At 44.3% G+C, this 19,781-nt stretch overlaps 1 protein-coding gene across 1 annotated transcript in view; it reads right to left on the bottom strand.

Annotated features, from left to right (window-relative positions):
• Positions 1-7,074, bottom strand: part of RIC8A (RIC8 guanine nucleotide exchange factor A) — a 60,783-nt gene extending 53,709 nt beyond the window's left edge. Inside the window, exon 1 of the mRNA XM_044281593.1 lies at positions 6,912-7,074. Within this exon, the coding sequence (XP_044137528.1) occupies positions 6,912-6,995 (84 nt within the window). The 5' untranslated portion in view covers positions 6,996-7,074. The remainder of the gene's footprint in view (positions 1-6,911) is intronic.
• Positions 7,075-19,781: the final 12,707 nt, after the last annotated feature.

The following is a 19,781-nucleotide window of genomic DNA, read 5'->3' as shown; positions in this document are numbered from 1 at the left end:
ATCATGATCTGTACAGCGGCGCCCGGGGATCTCACTGCACTTACTATTATCCCTGAGCGCCGCTCCGTTCTCCTGCTATGCCCTCCGGTATGTTCGGTCACTTGCTTATAGTAGGCGGAGACTTAGGGGACTTAGTTATAGTAGGAGGAGACTGCCCTTGTTCTCCTGGGCGTCTCCTTCTCCCAGGCTGTAGCACTGGCCAATCGCACCGCAAAGCTCACAGCCTGGGAGAAAAAAGAACTCCCAGGCTGTGAGTCCTGTGCTGCGATTGGCCAGCGCTACAGCCTGGGAGAAGGAGGCGCCCAGGAGAACAAGGGCAGTCCGCACACTATAACCAAGTGACTGAAGATACCGGAGGACATAGCGGGAGAATGGAGCGGCGCCCAGGGATAATAGTAAATGCAGTGAGATCGCTGGGCGCCGCTGTACATATCATGATACTTAGTTCACAATGTTTGGACCGATGAAGGTCCTCTTTAAGTGAAAACAAGCTTTAAAATATATTAAAATAAATAAATAAATGAAAATTCAACCTCCTTCCCCTAGTCTACAAATAAAAATAAACAATAAAAAAAAAATAAACATAACAGTTATCGCCACTTCCCAAAAGGATCAAACTATTAAAATAAATATTTTTCAGTGCCATGAACAGCGTAGCGGGAGAAAAAATGCCTAATTTGACATTTTTGTCATCTTAGGATACTTTCACACTAGCGTTATTCTTTTCCAGCATAGAGTTCCGTCCTTGGGGCTCAATACCGGAAAAGAACGATCAGTTTTATCCCCATGCATTCTGAATTGAGAGTAATCCGTTCAGGATGCATCAGAATGTCTTCAGTTCAGTCTTCGACTTTTCAGGACGGAGATAATACCGCAGCATCCTACGGTTTCATTTCCGGCCAAAAAAACGGAACACTTGCCTGATTTTTTTTCATAGGAATGTATTCGAGCCGGATCCGGCATTTTATAATACTGCAATGCTAAGAATACGTCCTTCCGGTCTGCGCATTTCAAAATTTGAAACGGATCCGTTTGTCCGTATGACAAACAGGCAGACAGATCCGTTCTTGCAATGCATTTGTGAGACGGATCGGGATCGGAACCGCTTGCTGGATCACTCTGCCGCAAGTGTAAAAGTAGCCTTATTCTCTTCAAAGCTATAAGAAAAAGTCATACCCCAAAAATGGTACCAGTAAAAACTACAAATTCGCCCCACAAAATGCAAGCCCTCATACAGTTCTGTAGACAGAAATATATCAAAAAAAGTGTCTGTCACAAAGAAAATTATTATTTTTTCAAAGGTTTTCCATTTTTTTTAAAGTAATGTACTGACCCGCAGAATAAGGTTGCCATGTCATTTTTAGTGCACAGTGAAAGTCACAAAAAACTAAATTAAAAAAAACATCACTTGTCCCGCTAAAAAACACAAGTCCTTATACAGCTATGTGAATATAAAAAAAAAAAAAAAACACACACACACACAACACCTTCTTGGAAGTCGAGAAAAGAAACACAAAATTGAAAAAATAAAGTTAGCCACTGTGCCAAAAGGTTTAAATGCAACCTAGCAACCGTATCTTGATAGACCTAAAACAACCTAGTATAATAAAAGGTATAAAATAATGTAGACAGCGATCCCTTAAAGGGGTATTCCCATCCTCACTGATCACAGTGTAAGCTTTTACTTAGGTGCCATGGATCATTTTTGTAATTATGTTGTTTTATCGAATTCCCACACTTTTTGACAAAATTCCTTCCCTCCTACCCCATTGTTGTATCAAGGTAACCATTAGATATGGCCACCGCTTCATCTCCCGAACCCAAGGGCCGCGCTTCCGCAGAAGACACTTTATTTTCACCCAGCTGGCCGCTCAAATCCACCAACGATTTTATATTTTTTATGACAATCAAGGGGGTTATTGGAGGCTGATGCGGGACACTATGCAGTGGAGGGAGGCTGGGGGAGGACGCTATGGAGTGGGAATACTATCCACATGAACGAGCACGCAAGGACTGAGCTCTCGGTGTGATGTCATAAGGAGGCGTGGCCAGCCTTCACTCACACTGCCTCAGCCCGCCCAGCCTTAGCTGCAGGAAACCAGGAAGTGAACGGCAGAGCTGGCTGCAGGTGAGGATGAAGAAGCAGGATGGAAAAACCCTTTAAGGAGGATTCAAAAACGCAATAAATTAAAACAAGGTACAAACAATGTGGTTATTTAGCATTAAAACTAAATCCTCTGTATGTGCAATGTACAAAACGTGTCAGCATTGCATAAAAGGTCACTAAAGACCATGCTTCCTGCCAGCTCTAAATATTTCACGATTTGGAAGTTGTTACACACGACCCATTTCCAAAACTGCCGTTCCTGAATAGTCGACATCTTGCACATGTACTCGGGAGCGTCTCGTGGTAAGATTTCCAAGGGCTGCGAGCGTTATAGCAGACGCAGCAGAGATTTTCCAATGTATGGATTATTGCTAAATACCGTAAAGGGTAAAGTCCATGTAATACATCAAAACTGCAAGCGCCTAAATCAAATGCACTAGTCACAAGGGTACATGCACACAGCAGTGTAGTTTATGCAGATTTTTTGGGGGTTTCCCACACAAAAATCTGCATGTATTACTTGTGGATTTTGTCCCAAATATCACCCTTCGTATTGCACTGAAAATCCGAACAAACAATTGACATGCTGCGGATTTCAAAAGCTGCAACACAAGTCAATTTCCGCACCGTGTAGATGAGATTTTAAAAATCTCATCTTAAGGCCTCCTGCACACGACCGTTTTATTTTATTTTTTTCAGTTTATGGGCCGTTTTTTGCGTTCCGTATACGGAACCATTCATTTCAATGGTTCTGCAAAAAAAACGGAATGTACTCCGTATGCATGGTTTCCGTTTTTACCGTTCCGTTGAAAGACAGAACATGTCCTATTATTGCCTGTAAATCTCGTTCCGTGGCTCCATTCACCTCATTGGTCCACAAAAAAAAAAACTAACGCTCTGTATGTCTTCCATATCCGTTCCGTTTTTGCGGAACCATCTATTGGAAATGTTATGCCCAACCCAATTTTTCTATGTAATTACTGTATAAGTCATACGGAAAAACAGAATGGAACCGGAAACACAACGAAAACAAAAAACAGAACGGATCCAACTAAAAACGGACCGCAAAACACTGAAAAAGCCATACAGTTGTGTGCAGGAGTCCTAAGGCTACATGCACACGACCGTATGCGTTTTGCGGTCTGCAAATTGCGGATCCACAAAAAAAATTAAAAAAACGGATGGCATCCGTACGCCATACTTTTGGGGGGGAAAATCCACTGTAACAATGCCTAAAACGGACAAGAATAGGACATGTTCTATTTTTTTTTTGCGGGTCTACAGAACGGACATTCTGATGCGCACAGCACGCGGTGTGCTATCCGCATTTTTTGCGGACCCATTTAAATAAATGGCTCACATCCTATCAGCAAAAAAAAAAAAACGGAACGGACACGGAAACAAACAACATTCGTGTGCATGTAACCTAAGGCCTCTTTCACAGACCTTTTTTTTTTTTTCGTTTACGGGACTTTTTTGCGTTCCGTACACGGTCTGTATACCATTCATTTCAATGGTTCCGCAAAAAAAACCAAGATGTACTCCGTAAGCATTCCGTTTCCGTTCCGTTGAAAGAAAGAACATATCCTATTATTGCCCGCAAATCACGTTCCGTGGCTCTATTCAAGTCAATGGGTCCGCAAAAATAACAGATACGGAAATGCATCTGTATCCGTTCCGTTCTTGCGTAACCATCTATAGAAAATGTTATGCCCAGCCCAATTTTTTCTATGTAATTACTGTATACGCCATACAGGAAAACGGAATGGAAAAATGGAACAGAAACAGAAACAAAATGGAAACAAAATGGAACGGATCCGTGAAAAACTGAAAAAGCCATACGGATGTGTGAAACAGGCCTAAGGGCTCATGTACACGACATTATGTATTTTGCGGTCCGCAAAACACGAATCCACAGAAAATACGGATGACATCCGTGGGGATTCCGTATTCTGCGGAACGGAACAGCTGGCCCCTAATTGAACAATACTATCCTTGTCCGTAATGCGGACAATAATAGGACATGTTCTATTTTTTTGCCTCAGGCCTCATTCACACGTCCATCATGACATCCGTAAAAAGACAGTCAGTGGTTCATCCGTGAAGGATCTGTGTTTCCGTTTTCTGCCCTGTGTGTGTCATCCGCATTCCACGGACACAGCTCAGTTGGAAATTAATTTCAAGAGCGTCTCCTAGAAACGATCCGTGAAACCTAGGCGAAACAAGATGGATCCGTAAACAAAGATGAAAATAGGGCATGCTTCCCTGGTGTAACTATGCGCCGTGGTAAATCACGGATATGTGAATACACACATTAAAATCAATGGGTAGGTGCGTTGTCCATAGAGAACAGAACACGTCCGTGAGTCACTGATGTCTTAACAAGGCCTTACGCTGCTTGTAATACGCTCCGTTCGGTCTCAGAGAGGGCAAAAATGTCTTAGCCAATCGAGTTGACCCAGAAACATCATATGTGATAGACTATGTATACCCAAATGGTACTTTTCCGCTTAGACCCTACCGTCATCCAATCAGGTTCTCTCCCCCCACGCTGTTTCCCTCTACACCTAGATAACGCGGCGCGCCGTTCATACACAGGAGCAGTTCTCATGCTGGGCGCATTAATCATATGGCAGAAACCCATTAAGGGTTGGGGGCCTCGACATACGTGATAAATTACCCGGAGTCTGTGATGGGAATGGAAGAAAACATTCACCACTACTAATCTACTGCACAGTGGGAATGGGAGGAAAGCGGATCAGGGATCCTGAGACTTGTAGTTCTACAACAATAGGTCATATGGGGAGATATGGGAGACCTCACCCTGTACAGCGGCCTGCCTGTGACATGGAGGAAACACATCGGCCGCCATCATTTTCTCTCTTTTATCATCAACAGCCATTTAACAACACGCCCCATTACTGGACCTGGAGTGGGCCAGAAAACAGCAGGCGGGATCTGTTTTAACCCCTCAATGACCATGCCGTGCTGACCTTGGTTGAGGACCTTGACCCCTTCCTGTCCAGACATTTGTTTGCAATTTAGTGCATTTTTATTTAAATTTTTTAATAGCTTGTATATTTATGTTTTTCCATTTTTTTTTTCTTTTCCAGCTTTAAAGAGGACCTTTCATCAGGCTAGCTCTAGTCTAATTATTATCCCACCTCATAGGGCGGCCCCCACTGATGCCATGGCACTTTTTAATTTTTTTACAGAACCCCCCATTTGTCCGCTGTTGGCCCCATATATTCTGGCGCCTTCCAATCAGAGCGCCTCGCTCTTAGGCCTCATGCACACGACCGTTGTTTGGGTCTGCATCCGAGCCGCCGTTTTGGCGCCTCGGATGCGGACCCATTCACTTCAATGGGGCCGCAAAAGATACGGACAGCACACTGAGTGGCATTTATATTGCCGGCGCCTGTTGCGGAAGGCAACATAGGTGGCTTCCGTTTTTTTGCGGATTGCATGAGGCCTTAGCCAGGGAGAATGAGCTCAAGGATGTCTACACACTCAAGTTCTCGCGAGAACTCGAGCTCATTCTCCCTGGCTAAGAGCGGGGCGCTCTGAGTGGATGCGCTCACAGCCAGGAGAAGATAACTGCGCCAGGGAAAATACAAGTCTCCGCCTAGTATAACCGAGTCGCCTCATTATAATATAAGGTGCCAACAGCAGACGAACGGGGGGATTCTGTAGAAAGAAAAAAAAGTGCCATGGCATTAGTGGGGGCAGCCCTATAAGGTAGGATAATAATTAGACTAGAGCTAGCCTGATGAAAGGTCCTCTTTAAGGAACAAAAAGGTAAAACAGAAATGCTGATTTTCTTCTTTCAAATTATAACAATTTATTCTCTAAAGTGGCAAATTCTCACAAAAGTTATTACAATGTCGTCCTTAATTTGTGACATTTTGATACTTAATATGTATAATGTTGGGTTGACAATGCAGCTATGGTGACTGTTTAGGTTACTGTGTGGGTGGTTTTTTTTCCCCCTTTATTTTTTATATGTGTATAATTAGCCCCCAGGAACATATAGGATTTTATAGGGGGTTCCTGCTAAGTCAGCCGAATCCAAACAGTGCTGCCAATCTCCAGGGACACAGCCCAACTGGTAACACCCAGCTCAACCTTTACTACTGGTTGCTGGCAATTCATTCATACATTTCTAGTAGGAATAATAGGGATTGCAACATAAAGCCATATGAATAGATGCTCCAGACTTATTCAAGCAGTTACTAAAGAGCTTACAGGTCCTCTTTAACCCTGCAGAGCTACTTTTGCTGACCACGAAAACCACAGTGCTCCTAGACTCCTGTGAGTGCGACACAGGGGCGATCATATTGGGACTAACTGTATGGTAAATAGATTTTAGCTTTAAAAGGGTTTCCAGAATTATAATAATACCTCCGGTTTTCTTCCATAAACAGCGCCACTCCCGACCATGGGTTGTGTCTGGTACTGCAGATTATTATTATTATTATTAAAGAAGCAGTCCTTTTTGCTTAAAACACATATTAAACCCATCTACAAATCAGGTCCTCTACCCAGGACCACAAACTAGCAATTGTAGTGCACCGAACACATGACAAGACATTATAACCAAGGTGACATCATTGCTACTGTTCCCCAGATGAGAACAAGTCATTATAACAAGTGCATTTCTAGGACTGCAGGCAGCATAATGAGGAAGGAAGAAAAGAGATCCCTGTAAAGAGGATTTGCATGCAGTCCCCCCACCCCCATTTCTAGGGTTAGAAGCTGAATGCTTCCTCCTTCCATCCAGCCATCACCCTGGTGCCTCCCTTACCTCCTTGTTATACTCGATCAGTGCTTTCTGCACCAGCTCCTGCTCTCCAGTCTCCAGCTTGTCTAGGATGGCATCCAGATCCATGGCAGGAGGGGCAGAGTGTGTGCCTGCTACTTGCACTGTGTGTGCAGGAAGTGGACCTGATTCCGCTGCTCTTCCTTCAGCTCAGCACTGGCACGGTGACGTCACGGGAGGGGCGGGGCCGGCTCACGTCGCCGGGAACGTGTGTGGATCAGGGGCACAGGGCTGGCAATGTACTGCTCCCTATACAAATCCTCCGCCGTCATCATGACACCCAGGCGTTAGGCTTTATGTGCTTCACAGTCATTGCATGCGGTGGCAAATCTGCTGACGTGCTGCCTTCACATGTGTGGAAAGGATGCGGGATCCCCCCATAAGTGCGGGGTGCCTCCACATGTATATAGTCATGGTGTGCCGCGGGGCTCTGTCCTTAAGATGGTCTGGTGCCCCTTTTAGTGTTTGCCCTGAGGTGCTGCTTTATTCCCTCCAGATACACCTGGGCTGTCTGCTGACTGTGCCCCCTATTATTGTCTGCCCCTTGTGCCCCCATTATTGTCTACCCCATGCACCCTCCATTATTCTCTAACTTGTGTGCCCCATAATTGTCTATGCCATGTGCCCCCATTATTGTCTACCCCGTGTGCCCCATGATTGTCTATCCCATGTGCCCCCATTATGTCCACCCCATGTGCCCCCCATTATTCTCTAACCTGTGTGCCCCATTATTGTCTACCCCGTGTGCCCCCATTATTCTCTAACCTGTGTGCCCCATAATTGTCTATGCCATGTGCCCCCATTATTGTGTGCCCCATGATTGTCTATCCCATGTCCCCCTATTATTGTCTGCCCCTTGTGCTCCCATTATTGTCTACCCCGTGTGCCCGCATTATTATCTACCCCATGTTTCCCCATTATTGTCTACCCCGTGTGCCCCCATTATTATCTACCCCATGTGTCCCCATTATTATCTACCCCATTATTGTCTACCCCGTGTGCCCCCATTATTGTCTACCCCGTGTGCCCCCATTATTATCTACCCCATGTGTCCCCATTATTGTCTACCCCGTGTGCCCCCATTATTATCTACGCCATGTGCCCCCATTATTCTCTACCCCGTGTGCCCCCATTATTCTCTACCCCATGTGTCCCCATTATTGTCTACCCCGTGTGCCCCCATTATTATCTACCCCATGTGTCCCCATTATTGTCTACCCCGTGTGCCCCATTATTGTCTACCCCGTGTGCCCCCATTATTATCTACCCCATGTGTCCCCATTATTGTCTACCCCGTGTGTCACCATTATTGTCTACCCCATGTGCCCCCATTATTGTCTACCCCGTGTGCCCCCATTATTGTCTACCCCATGTGTCTGTCTAAAAAGGGCTTCTCCAGGCTCACCTCTTCCCAGACTATGGATTAAGGGGGTGCTCTACTAGCTGACTACCCAATATCCGGTCCAAGGGTGTGTAGCTATAGGGGAAGCGGCTGCTTTGGGGCCCGTCCACAGAAGGGGCCCACCCAGGAGGACAACTGGTCAGGTTGGTGGTTATATGAATAACTATCACTCCCCCATCTGAAATGACTTCCAATTGATAAAGTAAATAACATTTATTTGTTCACATATGATAAGAAAAATCTATAAAATATTGATATCAGCAGGGCCCTGCGGATAATCAGATATGATATTTTTTTATTATCATATGTGAACAAATAAATGTTTTTTTACTATATCAGTCGGAACAAGTCATTTAAGGTGGGGGACTGCCGACTATCAGTTATTCATTTATTTATTAGAAATATTTTCCCAACTACCTTACATTAGTTATAATGGCACGTTTTGTCTGGGGAGCAATGATTAGGAGAAACAGAATGGCCGCCGTCCTATTCGTAAACACAAAACCTGCCCTAGTCACACAGCAGGACAAGTTTCTTCAGAGCACTGAGGTAAAGAGCTGCCTCATCCTCCTCTCTGCTCTACTTGTCTGGGGTTATGATCCTGAATCCAGATGATAAGATCTTCAGCTGATTCTCTGTAGGAATGGAGTAAATGAGACATGAAGAACAGAGACAGACTGTGGTAATGATACGGCCCTCCAGAGCGTTTAGCTTGGGGGACACACGTTCTGTGGGCTTACTTGTATTGGTACGGTCCTCTGTTCCTCCCCCCTTGTTTTACAGTGGACTTACCAATTGGCTATCTGTGGGTCAAGCTGTATATCTGGTATGAGCTGGTTCTGGTCACTTCAGCTGTTGCTGGGGATATCATGGACAACAGCTGATTGGTTATTCAAGCTTGTGGCGGGAAGATTTGCCCTTTACAAGACCTCACCATCTGAAGTTCGGTGCCAGTCTGAAAAGAAAGAAGACCAGCTGTCATGGTGTTTATTAAAGGGGGTTAGTCTCCCAGCTCACGCTGGGTGGACATGGTTCAGCTTGATGGATTATTAACGGTTTATATTTTAACATTTTTCTGGTATTTATTTATTGAATTAAAGTTTTTATTATAACCATTGTGTAACCACTTAATAAAGATCGTTGCCATTATTCATCCATATATTAGTGTTTGTCGTTATTTATTCATGTTTCTATTGGTTTTCGTTAATGCCCACTAATAGAACATGTGCTACCATGTGGGGCTGAGGTAATGGAGTCTTTTAGGCTCCATTCACACGTCCGCAAATGGGTCCGCATCCGTTCCGCAATTTTTGGACCTATTCATTCTCTATGGGGACGGAATAGATGCGGACAGCACACAGTGTGCTGTCTGCATTTACGGAAAAAATAAAATAAAACATCCTGCACGATATGATAATGAATGTTGCGGATGTACATGGCTACATTTATACAATCACAGAAAATAATGATAGGGGCATGGCCTGAATGGGCTTTGCACCTCATGGTGCCATTGAGACATATGGGGCTGGTGGGTTTTGGTCCCCCCCCCCATTTTGGTTTTCTGTCGTGTGGTGTATGTGTTTATTTCTCCTCAGGTGAAGTAAGCCAGCTGGATACCGGGCAGCTTCAGGATTGGTCGGTTTAGCTGAAGGGTCAGTCCTTGTCATTGGTTAATCTGTTGCTGTCCGGTTGCTGGGCCTTGTTCTATTTTTATCTAGGTGCTGGATTGGCTAATAGTGCGGTGTGGCGGGAAGTTTACCTATTTAAGAAGGTGTCGTACCTGAGGAGATCAGTCGCCGTGTCAAGAAGAAGTGAAGAAGCTTGTCCCGCCCGCCCTCCCTGCAATTTGTTGCGGTCTTTGTTTCATTTTTAGGGGGGGGTTGGTCGCTCAGAATTCTGGGTGGACTTAAATTATTTCAGTATATGGACTTTAATATTATTCAATATGGTTTTAAAGTGGTTGAGTTATGTAACCCCCAAGAATTTAATAAAGACCGCGGCCTTTTCATCCATCCTGAAGTTTGTGTTTTATTATTAACTATTAATGGGTTTATTGTTAAATATGGCACCATGCACTATAATAATAGATGCAAGCATAACATATGGACTAAGCCCTATATATTTTTTTCCGTGATTTGTTTAACTTGTCTTGAAGGAGTGGCACCTTGATTTGTGAATACGCTCCTATTTTCGGAGTAGTATTCATGTGCACTTTTGCCCCACCTATCTAATAGTCGACCTTGATTTAACCGCCTCCGGACCGCCTAACGCAGATGTGCGGTCCGGAGGCGGCATCGCTGCGCAGAGTCACGCATATACGCGTCATCTCGCGAGACGCGAGATGACGCGCTATGCCGGCCCGCGCATGCGCAGTTCGGGCCGGCATTTCGTCAGGGAGTAAATCGTCATCAGCTTGCCAGCCAATGATCGTGGCTGGCAAGCTGATGATTTTTAAAAAATCCAATCAGAGCACCAGATAACAGATCATATTTGTAAATATGATCTGTTATATGGCTGCCTGCTCCTCTGCTGGTTCTTTTCGTCGGTTGGATCCAGCAGAGGAGCAGGCTACACAGTGAGTACCCACCAACACCACACATAGGTCCAGATCACCCCCCTGAACCCCAATTAACCCTTTGATCACCCCTTTGATCGCCCCTGTCAATCACTAGTGAAAGGAAAAAAGTGATCAGTGCAAACTGTCACTTTTTTTTTTCACTGTTATTGACCGTTAGGTTTTAGGTATAGTTTAGGTCCCTTGGTTAGGTAGTTTAGGGATCGGTTAGCGCCCAGCCCACCGCACCGCAGTCCGTTATTCACTGATTAGCGTATCGCTAATCAGCATTTGTACTTTTATAGTATCTGGAAGTGATCAAAACTGATCACGGTCAGATCTATAATTGTATTAGTGTCACTTTAGTTCTCCCTCCACCCAAAACGCAGTGTTTGCCCGATCAGGCCTGATCGGTCGCCCACACGTGCGTTCGCCCACACCCGCCCCACCGCAGTGACAAAAAATAATTTTTTTTTTTATCGCTGCACATTCACTTTACACGCACTGCGGCGATAAAAAAATCAGTTTTGATATTTTTTATCAACCGCAGCGGCCTCCGGTACTTCGCTAGCCTCCCCTTTGTAAGACAGGCTTGCTTTTTTTTCTTGGGTAGTCTCAGGGAATACCCCTAAATTTAGTTGCCCACATGTCAAACAGGGGGTATTCTTCTGAAGAGGCCTACAGGCTTCTGACCCAGTCGGATGAGGAATGGGAACCCTCATCTGATGAATCCAGCGGGTCAGAATACGAACCTGTAGAAAGCAGTGGCTCTCTGACCCAAAGTTCGGACGAGGAGGCTGAGGTCCCTGATAGCACCAGGCGTACCCGGCCCCGTGTCGCTAGACCGCTGGTTGCGCAGGATCCGCTTCAAGAGCAGCAGAGTGGGGCTGGTGCTGTCGGATTACGTGGTGAGGCATACACCAGCAGCCCAGCCCTTCCTGGACCTAGTACCAGCACTGCCGTACAACCTGGTGAAGTAGCGAGCACCAAAAGGGCAGTTGAAGCTGGTACGGTGGCACGTGCAGTAGTGACCCCGTCGCAGCCACCACAAAGACGTGCCCGTAGAGCCCCTAGAATCCCAGAGGTGCTGGCAAACCCTGATTGGCAGTCCCCAACTTCAGCCGCACCTGTAGTTTTCCCTTTCACTGCCCAGTCTGGAGTTCGGGTTGAAACAGCTCAGATCGGTTCGGCCCTGGGATTTTTTGAGCTGTTCTTGACTGCGGAGCTCTTAGACATAGTTGTGGCCGAAACAAACAGGTATGCCACACAATTTATAACCGCTAACCCGGGAAGCTATTATGCCCAGCCTTTCCGGTGGAAACCAGTCCAAGTTTCCGAAATTAAAACTTTTCTGGGCCTCCTCCTCAACATGGGTCTAACTAAAAAGCATGAATTGCGGTCATATTGGTCCACGAACCCAATTCATCACATGCCCATGTTCTCTGCTGCTATGTCCAGGACACGATTTGAGACCATCCTGCGTTTCCTGCACTTTAGTGATAACAGCACCTCCCGTCCCAGAGGCCACCCTGCTTTTGACCGGCTCCACAAAATTCGGCCCCTCATAGACCATTTCAACCTGAAATTTGCAGATTTGTATACCCCAGAGCAAAACATCTGCGTAGACGAGTCCCTGATACATTTTACCGGGCGCCTTGGCTTCAAACAATACATCCCAAGCAAGCGCGCCCGGTATGGGGTCAAATTGTATAAGCTCTGTGAAAGGGCCACAGGCTATACCCACAAATTTCGGATCTATGAGGGAAAAGATCAGACCCTGGAGCCGGTCGGTTGCCCTGACTACCTGGGGAGCAGTGGGAAGACAGTTTGGGACTTGGTGTCACCCTTATTCGGCAAGGGGTACCATCTTTATGTGGACAATTTTTACACAAGTGTGGCCCTCTTTAGGCATTTGTTTCTAGAACGGATTGGCGCCTGTGGTACCGCGCGAACTAGTCGCGCGGGCTTCCCCCAACGGCTCGTTAGCACCCGTCTTGCAAGGGGGCAGAGGGCCGCACTGTGTAACGAAGAACTGCTTGCGGTGAAATGGAGAGACAAGCGTGACGTTTACATGCTCTCCTCCATTCACGCAGACACGACAATACAAATTGAGCGAGCAACCCGTGTCATTGAAAAGCCCCTCTCAGTCCACGACTATAACCTTCACATGGGAGGGGTGGACTTCAATGACCAGATGTTGTCTCCGTATTTAGTTTTCCGCAGAACCAGACGCTGGTATAAGAAGGTGTCTGTATATTTAATTCAATTGGCTCTGTATAATAGTTTTGTTCTCTACAGTAAGGCTGGGAGAACTGGATCCTTCCTCAAATTTCAGGAAGAGATCATCGAGAACCTCCTGTACCCAGGAGGTTCCGTGGCCCCATCCACCAGTGTAGTTAGCCGTCTACACGAGCGACATTTCCCCAATGTCGTTCCTGGTACCTAAACCCAACCGTCACCCCGAAAAAGATGTCGTGTCTGTAGCAGGAGTGGAATAAGGCGTGACACCCGCTATTTCTGTCCTGACTGTCCTGACCACCCTGCCCTATGCTTTGGAGAGTGTTTCCGAAAGTACCACTCACAGGTACACTATTAGCATAGGGATCATCTCACCAGGACAGGCACACAGGGCTATTAGGGCCCATTCACTCACACAGCTGCTGCAAACGTCTCCTTTCACATGGGACAAAGTGCATAACGCACTTCGCCACATCTTTGGGCGATTTGCGCTTTGCACATTGACCCATAGGGAAGGAGAGGTTTGTTCTATAAAGGTAAAAAAAAAAAAAAAAACACCAGTAAGCAAAAAGGTTAATGTTCAGTTTAAAAAGTTAAAGTTTATATGTTCTGTTGCAAAGTTAATAAAATTATTGCGTTGCGGCCTGGTTTTTTCTTATTTTTTTTTTTTACCTTCCAGGTGGACCAACCGATCGACCAGCTGCAGCACTGATGTGCATTCTGACAGAAGCATTGCGCTGCTGTCAGATTACACGCAAGTCGGTGTATGCGGCGCTGCAAGACGAGATTTCTACTCTGCAGTAACAGATACGTTTGCCAAGGCATACGAGCTGAGGAGGAGGCGGCGTTCCTATGCTTTGGCAAACACTTTGTATGTAAAAAAAATAAAATCCCGGCAATGATTTATTCATCCACATCAATTGATGTGCATGGAGAAATCTGGTTTGCCAGGGCATACGAGCTAAGTGGGTATGGATGTTGGGCGGAGCTCCTATGTCCTGGCAGACGCCTTTCCCCTCCATTTTTTTTTTTTGGTAGAGATTTTTTCATCCACATTGATCGATGCGAATGAAGAAATCTGTGCCGTTCATTTTTTTCTTTCAGCCCAGAGACTGAACGGAAAAAAAAAATCTCATTACCTGTATGCTCAATATAAGGAGAATAGCAGAAACTCCTAATGCTGACCATACATGTAATGATTGCGGAGACCCTCAAATGCCAGGGCAGTACAAACACCCCACAACTGACCCCATTTTGGAAAGAAGACACCCCAAGGTATTCGCTGAGGGGCATATTGAGTCCATGAAAGATTTAAATTTTTGTCCTAAGTTAGCGGAAAGTGAGACTTTGTGAGAAAAAAAAAATATCAATTTCCGCTAACTTATGCCCAATTTTATTTTTCTATAAACTCGCCAGGCCCCTCATTGAATACCTTGGGGTGTCTTCTTTCCAAAGTGGGGTCACATGTGGGGTATTTATACTGCCCTGGCTTTTTAGGGGCCCTAAAGCGTGAGAAGAAGTCTGGGATCCAAATGTCTAAAAATGCCCTCCTAAAAGGAATTTGGGCACCTTTGCGCATCTAGGCTGCAAAAAAGTGTGACACATCTGGTATCGCCGTACTCAGGAGAAGTTAGGGAATGTGTTTTGGGGTGTCATTTTACATATACCCATGCTGGGTGAGATAAATATCTTGGTCAAATGCCAACTTTGTATAAAAAAATGGGAAAAGTTGTCTTTTGCCAAGATATTTCTCTCACCCAGCATGGGTATATGTAAAATGACACCCCAAAACACATTTCCCAACTTCTCCTGAGTACGGCGATACCAGATGTGTGACACTTTTTTGCAGCCAAGGCGGGCAAAGGGGCACATATTCCAAAGGGCACCTTTCGGATTTCACCGGTCATTTTTTACAGATTTTGATTGCAAAGTACTTCTCACACATATGGGCCCCTAAATTGCAAGGGCAGTATAACTACGCCACAAGTGACCCCATTTTGGAAAGAAGACACCCCAAGGTATTCCGTGAGGGGCATGGCGAGTTCCTAGAATTTTTTTTTTTTGTCGCAAGTTAGTGGAATATGAGACTTTGTAAGGAAAAAAGAGAAAAAAAAAATCATCATTTTCCGCTAACTTGTGACTAAAAATAAAAAATTCTAGGAACTCGCCGTGCCCCTCACGGAATACCTTGGGGTGTCTTCTTTCCAAAATGGGGTCACTTGTGGGGTTGTTATACTGCCCTGGCAATTTAGGGGCCTAAATGTGTGAGAAGTACTTTGCAATCAAAATGTGTAAAAAATGGCCTGAGAAATCCGAAAGGTGCACTTTGGAATATGTGCCCCTTTGCCCACCTTGGCAGCAAAAAAGTGTCACACATATGGTATCGCCGTACTCAGGAGAAGTTGGGGAATGTGTTTTGGGGTGTCATTTTACATATACCCATGCTGGGTGAGAGAAATATCTTGGCAAAAGACAACTTTTCCCATTTGTTTATACAAAGTTGGCATTTGACCAAGATATTTCTCTCACCCAGCATGGGTATATGTAAAATGACACCCCAAAACACATTCCCCAACTTCTCCTGAGTACGGCGATACCAGATGTGTGACACTTTTTTGCAGCCAAGGTGGGCAAAGGGACCCACATTCCAAAGTGCACCTTTCGGATTTCACCGGTCATTTTTTACACATTTTGATTGCAAAGTACTTCTCACACATATGGGCCCCTAAATTGCCAGGGCAGTATAACTACGCCACAAGTGACCCCATTTTGGAAAGAAGACACCCCAAAGTATTCTGTGAGGGGCATGGCGAGTTCCTAGAATTTTTTATTTTTTGTCGCAAGTTAGTGGAATATGAGACTTTGTAAGAAAAATAAAAAAATAAATCATCATCATTTTCCGCTAACTTGTGACAAAAAAAAAAAAGTTCTATGAACTCACTATGCCCATCAGCGAATACCTTAGGGTGTCTACTTTCCGAAATGGGGTCCTTTGTGGGGGTTTTCTACTGTTTGGGCATTGTAGAACCTCAGGAATCATGACAGGTGCTCAGAAAGTCAGAGCTGCTTCAAAAAGCGGAAATTCACATTTTTGTACCATAGTTTGTAAACGCTATAACTTTTACCCAAACCATTTTTTTTTTTTGCCCAAACATTTTTTTTTTATCAAAGACATGTAGAACTATAAATTTAGCGGAAAATGTATATATGGATGTCGTTTTTTTTGCAAAATTTTACAGCTGAAAGTGAAAAATGTCATTTTTTTGCAAAAAAATCGTTATATTTCGATTAATAACAAAAAAAGTAAAAATGTCAGCAGCAATGAAATACCACCAAATGAAAGCTCTATTAGTGAGAAGAAAAGGAGGTAAAATTCATTTGGGTGGTAAGTTGCATGACCGAGCGATAAACGGTGAAAGGAGTGTAGTGCCGAAGTGTAAAAAGTGCTCTGGTCATGAAGGGGGTTTCAGCTAGCGGGGCTGAAGTGGTTAAGGTGGTGTGCTCCTCCTCCCACCGGTTGCTGTTGCACATGGAGGTAACTAGGAGCAACACACTATATGTGCGGGGTCTACGCTCCTGAACATAAATGTATAATGGCATAGGCAGGTTTAGTGTATGACCAGCCTGAACTGAGACCACCTTGTCGCTTAATAGGTGGGCTTAGATGTGTTTTGATCAAAATGTATTGACTAAGTGTCTCAGATTTTATCAATAGAGTGAGGGCTTAGTCCATATGTTATGCTTGCATCTATTATTATAGTGCATTATTTTCTGTGATTCAATATTTTTTACCACACATTTACAGAAACTTTGGAAAACAAAATTATTTTCAAAATTTGAATCTCTCTGCTTTTAACCACTTCAGCCCCCCTAGCTTAAACCCCCTTAATGACCAGACCACTTTTTACAATTCTGCACTACACTACTTTCACGGTTTATTGCTCGGTCATACAACTTACCACCCAAATGAATTTTACCTCCTTTTCTTCTCACTAATAGAGCTTTCATTTGGTGGTATTTCATTGCTGCTGACATTGTAATTTTTTTTGAAAATAATCAAAATTGACCGAAATTTTTGCAAAAAAATTACATTTTTCACTTTCTGTTGTAAAATTTTTCAAATAAAACTACATTTCTATATACATTTTTCTCAAAATGTATTGTTCTACATGTCTTTGATAAAAAAAAATGCAATAAGTGTATATTTATTGGTTTGGGTAAAAGTTATAGCGTTTACAAACTATGGTTCAAAAAAAATTAATTTACGCACTTTGACTTTCTGAGCACCTGTCATGTTTCCTGAGGTTCTACAATGCCCAGACAGTAGAAACACCTCACAAATGACCCTATTTCGGAAAGTAGACACCCTAAGGTATTCGCTGATGGGCATAGTGAGTTCATGGAAGTTTTTATTTTTTTGTCATAAGTTAGCGGAAATGGAATTTCCACTAACTTGTGACAAAAAATAAAATTTTACATGAACTCACCATGCCCCTCACGAAATACCTTGGGGTGTCTTCTTTCTAAAATGGGGTCACTTGTGGGGTATTTATACTGCCCTGGCATTTTAGGGGACCTAAAGCATGAGAAGTAGTTTGGAATCCAAATGCGTAAAAAATGCCCTGTAAAATCCTAAAAGTACTCATTGGAATTTGGGCCCCTTTGCACACCTAGGCTGCAAAAAAGTGTCACACGTGGTATCGCTGTACTCAGAAGAAGTAGGGCAATGTGTTTTGGGGTGTATTTTTACATATGCCCATGCTGGGTGAGATAAATATCTCTGTAAAAGACAACTTTTCCCATTTTTTTATACAATGAATGATCATCGCTGGCAGGCTGTAGTATAACTTCAGAGCAGCGCGTCGCTCTCGCGGGATGACGCGCCAGCGCGTCAATGAGGACCAACCCGGCCGCCCGCAGGACGCATCCCTGCGTTAGGCGGTCGGGAGAAGGTTAAAGGGGTTGTCCGAGTTATTTTTTTCTTCTTTGTATGTTTCTAACTAGGCAAATGAAAGGACTTTACAATTCACTTACTTTATTTCCAGTTGCTGGTTTCTCAGATTTCACTGAGGGTCACATGACCTGTGATGTCAGCTTCTCTCCCTGCTCTGATGATTTGTGCACAAGCCTGAAAGAACAGATGTGTGTCTGTAAACGAGATATCACTGTGCTGGCCATGCCCCCCTTCTCTGCCATCTGCTGCTGTCTGCTCTCTCCCTGGATTCTTAACCCCTTCAACTGCACAGAATCAGGGCTGAAGGCTTTACTGAGCAGCTGCAGGCAGTGAGGAGACAAATGCTGGGCACAGGAGCTCACAGACTAGAGGAGTTCTGCACAAGAACAGGTAGGGGGAAGATCCTGTGTGTATCAGCAGTGTCATTGTACAGATGGGACTTGTAGTCCTACAAATACAACATTCTGCTGAGTCTACCAACAGGCAGACATATCACTCGGGGCAGCACTTGTATTCACTCCCTTTGCACAGCAGGGGGTGGGGCAGAGATTGTTGTTATTGCAGGTAAACAAAGAGCCAGAAGAGAATCGGGGAAATGACGAAATATAATTTTTTTCACTTAAAACTTTCTTAGCTCAGTTATATATTACTGTCCATCAGATTTACAGTATATATATTTTTTTCATAACTCGGACAACCTCTTTATGACAGATAGTGATACCTCATAAAATAGTTATTAATTAACATTCACCATATGTCTACTTTATGTTTTATTTTTGTAATGTTATTTTATTTTTTAAGACATTAGAAGGGTTACAATTTCAGAAGCAATTTTTAAAAATTTTAAGAAAATTTCCAAAATCAACTTTTTTAAGGACCAATTTAGTTCTGAAGTCACTTTGAGGATTTTAGAAACTACACCCCTCAAGTTATTCAAAACTGATTTTAGACATTTGACTCCAATCTCTCCTTTGTTCCCCATATTCATTCACTTACACGCTCTTGTCATCTGCACCTCAAGAATATCGCCAGAATCCACCCTTTTCTTACGGTGGAAACGGCAAAAACTTTTGTTGTTGCCTTGATTCATTCTCGTCTTGATTATTGCAACGCATTACTAATCGGTCTCCCTCTCACTAAACTCTCGCCCCTTCAATCTGTCCTAAATGCTGCAGCCAGGCTCATCTATCCATCCAACCGCTACACTGATGCTACTAGCCTGTGCCAGTCACTTCACTGGTTGCCCATCCACCAGAGAATACAGTTCAAACTTCTCACCCACAAAGCTCTCCACAGTGCTGCACCTCTATATATCTCCTCCCTAATCTCCATCTACCACCCGACTCGTGCTCTCCATTCTGTTAGCGACCTAAGATTAATAACCTCCATAATTCGTACCTCTCACTCCCGTCTTTAAGACTTTTCTCGAGCTGCACCTACTCTCTGGAATACTCTGCCCCAGAATACTAGGTCAATCCACAACTTCTCCACCTTCAAACGTGCCTTAGAAACACATCTTTTCAGGCAGGCTTATCAAGCTCCCTAAACTGACTATTCCCCGACTAAACCTCCCCCCACCAACTCCTCTGGCCTAAACTCGATCCTCTAGTAGTCCCAAACCCAAAGCAGATCGTCCAGCACCACGCCTGTCATTTCAATAATGGCTCGAATCGTACTTATCACAATCAACTACCTTATGTGTCACCC

Source organism: Bufo gargarizans, chromosome 2, assembly GCF_014858855.1.
Source record: "Bufo gargarizans isolate SCDJY-AF-19 chromosome 2, ASM1485885v1, whole genome shotgun sequence".
Lineage (NCBI taxonomy): Eukaryota > Metazoa > Chordata > Amphibia > Anura > Bufonidae > Bufo > Bufo gargarizans.
Note: the sequence above shows the minus strand (reverse complement) of the source record. Positions and strands in the feature narration are given on the sequence as shown.